Below are 7992 nucleotides of genomic sequence, written 5' to 3'. Positions count from 1 at the left end.
ACTATTAATTAATTATATATAATATAGTATATATATATATATATATATATATATATATATATATATATATACGAGGTATCTCAAAATTTGCGATTCAAAATACTATAGCAAAATATACTGAGAGAAAAAAAGTGGCTGCAAGTACCATTTAATTTAACTATATTTTATAGTCTAATTTTTTTTGTGGGGGGAGGGGACAACTATAAATTTATAATAATATACAGCTGCTTCAACATTGAATTATAATGATCATTACAATTACACATGCATTCATGTATTACATAATTATCTCATACCTTAAACGGAATTTGCATATAATAAATTATCTCTATTTTTAATTAACTCTAAAATATTGTGACAAACATAATTCCAAGTATAAGGAATCACATACTTATATAATAATTTATTGTTTATTATGGTAAAATGTATTCATATTACAATATAATGATATTCTATTTTTTATGTACAATATATACCTGTAATATCACATCACTTAGAGAAAAGTCATATCAGAGATTTGAAGATAAATAGCACACCCGCGCTGTCTTAACTATTAGGGGAAAGTAGGGGAACTGTGTGCACCTAAAGAAAATTTATTGCTAGATTTTCCAAGTTTAAGGCGATATATGTAAACTTTCCAAATTTAAGTATGAAAATAGGAACTATAAATATTCTACTATTATGCATCCTCATATCGACTTTCATTCAATAAGGTTGTATTTAATCAAAAGGAAAAAACGAAAAAGCGAAAAAATTTCTCGCGCGTGGGGTAATTGTGTGCAATACAAAAGTCGTAAGAATGAATGAATTGTGGAATGTTGACAAAGAAATCAGAAAATATATTCATTATATTGCAATCACATTATATTGCAATATAAATATATATTAAATAGATTTTAAATATGTATTGGGTTGTCTGGAAAGTTCGTGCCGATGTTGAAGGAAAATTTAAACGCAGAAAATTTAAATTTTAGTATACATTTATTAAATTATAAGGTTAATCGGCACAAACTTTTCGGACAATATTAAGAAAACCCAATATTAAGAAAAAATACAACTAATATAATAATAATGCATATACACTTTGGCAAAATGAAATAGTAATGCCAAGAAGAAATGAAAAAATTAGTGCTAATCATATAGTATATAGAAGGTGGTAATTGTACGCATTTAAAACGCTTGCGCAGAATTGCGCGCCGCGATCTGACTCGGTACGAAATACGATTACTTCAATTTCTAATCAAACTTAATAAATACAGCTCAAAAGATCCACATAATAACGTACTTTAATAATGTATGCAATTTTAAACAAACAAATTAAAAATACAGACTTATCTTATTTTCTGAAAGCTAAAATAATAAGAAAAGATGTGACACTTTTTTGTATTTCTCTGGCTAGCAAAATGTATTTACGTCATATCTTTTGTAGTTATATCTTAAGAGGACGACCTTTCTCTTTGTGAAACAGAACTAAAAACTGTACTGTTGAGATGTATTTCTCATTTATTTTTGTCTCTGAAATTCGAGCCCAATGTTGCGTCTTTTGGCTGTGTTCCAAAATTGACTACTAGTATTGAAAATCTATAGTGCACGTAATGTAAATTGTAGCATTTTCAGCAAATTTGGCAGTAAATTTGAAACATCGCCCTTATTGTATACCAACTGATTTTCTTTTTAAGAGAAATTGAATTCCGTTGCGTTCCTCAGGTGACTTATTCCGGATGACAAGTTTTTTCTTCTACTATAATCCAATTTCACTATAATCCAATTGACCACTTTATATAGGTACTTAAATTTCAATCTATTTTATGTGTCTTGCATCATGGAATACTTGACTAATTGCATTTATTTCGTATTCGTTTTTATTAAAAAGAATGTGACATTCGCTCTCTTATTTGTTATGCACTTGATGTATATTTGTTCTTTTTTAAAAAAGATTTTTTAACAGTTCTAGTTAATTTAATTTCTAAGGACTTTGTGAAATTTGTAAATAAATATTATAAAAGATGATTTTACATAAAAGTTATTAAGGAAGACGAAAAATTTTAAATTTAATTACTTTTAAACCCTGCAGTAATAGAATTGTGTTCGAATTTTACCCAATGAAATTTTAAGATTCAAAATAGATTCAGTATTCTGATTGGGTTATTATTCCTAACGAACGAGAGTTTGAATGACGCGGCGCTACGAACCCTAACCTGACTTGACGAACCCGGTGGAACATTAATCGCCACTCGAGACTCGAGTCACTCGAGAGGCTCGAGAGTATCGTCAGTGGTTGTGATACCCGTGTGACGCGTCATCCGCGATCTACTCTACAGTCCATCGATGTGAGAGATCCTCGTGACGCGTAAGACGCACTCCGCGCTTCCGCGCGGCATGACGATAGGTAAGTGATAGTTTACCTCCCTTCTTCAGAGGGACAATCTTTCGATTGCGGTTTGCAAAAACGCAGTCGGAAACGCCTTCCTCATTTGAACTAAATGTGTCCTTAATGAGGAGAGCAAATAGGAGGGAGGAAAATTGTAAGTAAGTGAATCCAGGGGATGTAAATTGTAATACCGTAGCGCTGTCTATCAGCATCAGCAGCGCGTCGCATGAGAAGCGTTCTCTCCAGTTCTCTCCATCACAATCTTCGTGAAAGCAGCACAAACCGGTGCTAAATATGACCGCATCGTCACGTCGTCGTGTTAATTTAACTGTGCAATCTTGCACGCTCCGCATTTTCTGAATAATGGAACAGCGCTCGAATAAGGAATATAAGTAATCATTTCCTTATGCTTGCAGAGACCGACGTGTCCGCACTGTGTCTCGACGTGTCAAGAGTGAAATCGTTGGCCGGAGAACCGCGGAAGTCTGTAAGTTTTTCAATCATCGCTCTCTATAGCACAGCTGTCTGTATGATGTCCTTTGAATTTTCTGTACAATAACGCAGTCAGTTATTATCTCTTGGCTCTTATTTGAACGGACTTTTTATTTTTCCGTTATAATTAGCATTCTTTATTTATTTCTGCGCGATTTAAATCTCTTGCAAATAAATGAGGATCTGGTATCTGATTTAATTAATTAGCGAAAATCAAAGAATTTTTATTATTTATGAGAGAAATTTATAGAGATTCCAAAATTGCCTGTATTTATTTATAATCTCGTACTGATTGGAATATACTTAAAAGTATAGTATTTACATAAAATTGAGTCTAACTCGTCTGCAAAGATTTAATATATATTATTTCATGCATATATTTATCAAAATAATTATCAATAATGACCGTCGTATCGCTACCTGTGTCGTTTGAGAATGGTATAAATTTGATTTTCGCAAGCAAACGCCATTATTAATAGTATATATGTATATATGTATAATAATTGTGTATAATAATTGCATATGCAAGCGTCTATTAAACATAGCGCCTTTATGTGAAAAGAGATTTTTGTATTTTGTAAAAATTTTGGCGCCAAATACTTGTCAACGCCAATTTGTATTGGGTCATTTTGTTTTTTTACTTGTTACCTAAGTTTTTTATTCAAAATATTATGGATAAATTAATATAACGCAGCAGTATTACCGAATCAGAAAAAAGAAATTAGGTACAAATTAACGGTATAGTTATCTAATTTGTACGTACATTGACGATTATTCCATTCAGTCCTAATTTTCTTAATTCATTCGAAACGACGCATATCTCAATTATCACGTCACGCCATTTTCATTTCTTCCGAAGTAGGGTAACTATCCCTATTATAAGTGCTTTTGTATTTATATAAATAATTTATATAATGAAAACTACGCACAAATAAATAAGAAAAAAATGTTTGTTTTTTTATTAAATTGAATTATTAATGTATATGATACTCCAAAGATAATATTTTATTTTTCAACTATTAAAATATTTTAAACATTTTTCGAAAGACATGAAGAATTTATATGAATCCAGTAATATGTACCGCAAGGTTTTAAGTTTGTCTCAAGGAGTGCGATCCAGCAAATGCTTTGAAGCATTCTTTAATTGATCATTTTATAAAATTCTTTCTTCTGATATTGGTCAATGAAATATTTGCAACATTAAGTGAATCACACCCTATTAGTATGCCTTGTATTGGAGCTGAGAATTGTCTGATATAAGTGTATGTACATTGAAATAAATATAATAAAAATAATGATTTATTAATATATTAATATATTAACTTGAACACTTAGCTTATCTGTTTTAGTACAATAACTGTATATTGAAATGAGTCAAATGCACACAAATTGGGGCCATCGCCGCTTAGAGGCTAATAGGGACAAAACATGTTTTTTATTTTTATCAAAAATTAAATATTAACATTTTTTAGATTAAGAATATATTATAAAAAAAGCAAATAAAATTAAAGTTACAATATTTAATAATTAATTTAATAATAAGCAATTTGGCTCAAAGGCATACTAATATAATAAGGACAATTACCTTAGTTTATTTGCAGTTTTTAATCATCCGCAATGTACTATCATTAAAGATAATATGACTCTCTGGTTTTTCTATAGATATTTTTCATTTAATAAATTTTTAATTTAATATCATAATCTGGTGATGAGCTTTTTCTTTCAATTGCATGTATAATATTATTTATAAATTATATGGTACTTTATAATATGTATTTTTCTGGCTGAAAAAATTAAGATTTTTCTTACCACTTTAATCTGTGATTTAATTGATTTGAGAACACGATGGCCATTATTCGTACGTTTTCTAAATGATTGAGCTTATGCTCTTTGTCCCTGTCTATCTCCCTGTATTAGCAAAATTATATGACAAAGTACAGTATTTGATATGATAAGCAAAATTTCCAAGGAAAGTGCTGAGATTAAAGTATTAAAGATGTCTTTGATGTTAAAATGATGACAAATAACGTCAGCTTATCTATTAAGTATTGCTAATAAACGCTTTGCTAACGTAAACACTCATTATTTATATTGATGCATGTTTCTTTATGATATCTCGAGCTGGAGATATATTTGTATCTATATTTATAGAATTATCATTAGAGTCGAAATACATTATATTTTTGATATGTATACCGTCAATATGAACATTGCAGCCCATGATTCGCATCAGTTGATAGAAGAATAAGCCGAGCGTGGGTGTATGTGTGTGTGTGTGTATACGTGCGTAAGCGTATATGCCCTTAAGATAAAACGGTCAAAGGGTATATTTTTCTGCTCTATAACAAATTCATAATAATGCATGGTTGGCTATCTGACCAGTTTACAGGTAATGCCCATGGTGTGTGGTTTTGTTGAATTTTATTCCATCATTCCGTCCTGGCTTTTCCATGTTATCACTGATTGGTCTACGAGGGTGCAGAACACACTTCATATTGTTTACGATGCTTAATTACGTGAGCGGTATGGTCTTCTGATTTTACATATCGTAAATTTTATTTTTTAAGAGATTGGTGAAGTCCGTACATTATTTTAAAGATATCGCAGTGTCCGCTACTCAGTTAATTTTGAAAATCAGTACTAGTACTAATACTTTTTTCTCTCTTTTTTTCTTGCATCAGTAAAAAAAAAGAATAACTAGAAATATTTACTAGCTTTATTAGGATTAACGTTACATTGGTGTAATCCAGCCGATGTATAAATTACAATCCTGATATTACAATGAATTAAACAATTCTTTATTAATGATTGTTTTGTAAAGCGGACGATATCTAAGAATTCCATTGTATAATTGATGACATGATATGAAATTATCAGAATCCATCTTCATACATCGCCATATTAAGACTGGTGCCAATAGATACTGCAAGTAACATTTATAGATTACGTATTAGAACTTGTATTTACATTAAAAGTATTATTTGCATTTATTATGTGACTATACTGCTGAATAGATATAAATAATGGTAGCTCATAAATATATATTAATCTGTAAGTTGTACTATCCATAAGAATTAACAAAGAAATTTTTCAAATTATATCGCTCCTGTTACGCAAAATAAATGTTTATTATGCGTAATAAAGTTCACCTTTCACTTAAAAGGAGAGAAAATTTTTTCACGTGTGATGTGACATAATGTCTAATCTGCGTAATTTCTTTTATATAGGAGTGTAACAATGCACATGATGCCGACTCTGGTGGATGGACTCCATTGCTGGTACTGGGTGGTGCCACTTGCTGCCTGGGATCAACATTACCAGCAGGATATAACTTAGGTGTTATGAACAATCCTGCCCATGTTCGTAGAAAATCAATACGCGATTTCGAGCATAATATACCTGAAATTATACGCTGTTGTATATTTGGCTTACAGCTAATGCAATCGTTCTGCAATGACAGTATCAGAGAAAGGTATAACGTACAATTGTCCAGCCATGAGCTCCAGGTACTCTGGTCCGTCATAGTATCGGTCTTTCTTATCGGAGGTGTGTCTGGGTCTTTAATCGCTAGTTGGCTGAGCGACAGATTCGGACGGAAAGGCGCGCTGAGCATTGGAAATGTTTGCGGGATTGTAGGAGCCGTTCTGTTCATATTCGTACGAACCATGAACTCAATCGAGCTTTTTCTGCTTGGCCGAGTGATTGTCGGTGAGTTAAAAAATCGTTAATTTAATCCGTGCTCGATTTAATCCGATCCCAATTAGGCGTTTAATTAATGCAAGAACATATAGCGATAAAACTATAATTGCAACTTGAAAAGTTGATCAGCTTCCTTTTTTAAACTTACGTACTATAGTATTAACAAGAAATTTTTGTGTATATTATGCTATATTGTTGTACTATATTACAGTATATTATGCCAAGTATATTATGCAAGATATTTTAGGAAAAATATAACCTTTTCTTACATCAAAAGAACGCAGAACATTTGGCACGATGTTATATTTACTTAAAAAAATCATTTTCATTAAAAGAACCGACTGCTTTTTGTACTTTCAATTTGAAGGCACGTATAAGTCTTCATCTTTTTAATTTAATTTAAAAATTTTCATAATATATAATGTAATGGTTCTAAATATATTCGTAGGACTTTCCGGCGGTCTAGCTACTTCTTTGGTCCCGATGTACATGACTGAAATAGCACCTTTAAAATTGAGAGGGGCCGTCGGGGTCTTGTGTCAATTGGGTATCACCTGCGGTGTGCTGATGGGCCAAATTGCCGGGCTCGAAACTGTCCTGGGCACTCCTGAGTCCTGGCATATAATGTTAGCATCTTTCTCACCGCTATGCCTTGCTGCCTTATTATTAACTGTACTGACTTTGCCAGAAAGTCCAAAGTACCTGTACATAATCAGAGGAGAACAAGGAAAGGCTCTTAAAGGTGTGATAACTTTTATTTGCAAATAATCATCCGGGTATATAAATGATATAAATTAGAATCTATCAGTTTTCGTTTTAGCTCGCTTACCATTATTACTTTTATATCTTAAATTCGGATTGCTTTTAGAGCTTAGCCGTTTGCGCAACATGGACATAATGCTCTTGCAAAACGAGATCACTAGCTTGCAACAAGAATTAGCAACAAGATCGGCGAGTGAAACATGGAGCATTAAGCGCGTGTTGAGAGAGCCGACCGTGAGATTAGCTCTATTTTTAGTGTGCCTCCTACAATTTGGTCAGCAACTTAGTGGCATTAATGCGGTTTTTTATTACTCAAACACCATATTTCTTAGTGCTGGCTTGGGAATTGCTGGTGCTCAATATGCGACTATAGCCACTGGTGTTGCAAATATGGGAATGGCGATGATTTCTGTGCTGGTAATGTCACTATTTAGCAGAAGAAAAGTATTGTTCTTGAGTTGTTACTTATGCATAGGATGCCTTCTCTTTTTGAAACTCTCTATCGCACTAATTGTAAGTATAAATAATTGTAATAATTTTAAATAGCATATTTTTACGATATGTTTATTATATTATAATTTCAATAATATATACATAAAAAATCACACACATATATATATATATATATATATATATATATATATATATAGTATTAATTAAAACTAAAC

General features: G+C 31.6%; 1 protein-coding gene across 1 annotated transcript in view; it reads left to right on the top strand.

The window, feature by feature from the left end:
• The window catches only part of LOC105624962 (solute carrier family 2, facilitated glucose transporter member 5-like), a 19467-nt gene that overhangs the window by 8095 nt on the left and 3380 nt on the right, over positions 1-7992 (top strand). Inside the window, exons 2-6 of the mRNA XM_012206305.1 lie at positions 2788-2858; positions 6091-6222; positions 6298-6571; positions 7011-7304; positions 7431-7837. Coding sequence (XP_012061695.1) covers positions 2788-2858; positions 6091-6222; positions 6298-6571; positions 7011-7304; positions 7431-7837 — 1178 coding nt within the window. The remainder of the gene's footprint in view (positions 1-2787; positions 2859-6090; positions 6223-6297; positions 6572-7010; positions 7305-7430; positions 7838-7992) is intronic.

Source organism: Atta cephalotes (genome assembly GCF_000143395.1).
Source record: "Atta cephalotes unplaced genomic scaffold scaffold00097, whole genome shotgun sequence".
In the NCBI taxonomy this organism is placed as follows: domain Eukaryota; kingdom Metazoa; phylum Arthropoda; class Insecta; order Hymenoptera; family Formicidae; genus Atta; species Atta cephalotes.
Note: the sequence above shows the minus strand (reverse complement) of the source record. Positions and strands in the feature narration are given on the sequence as shown.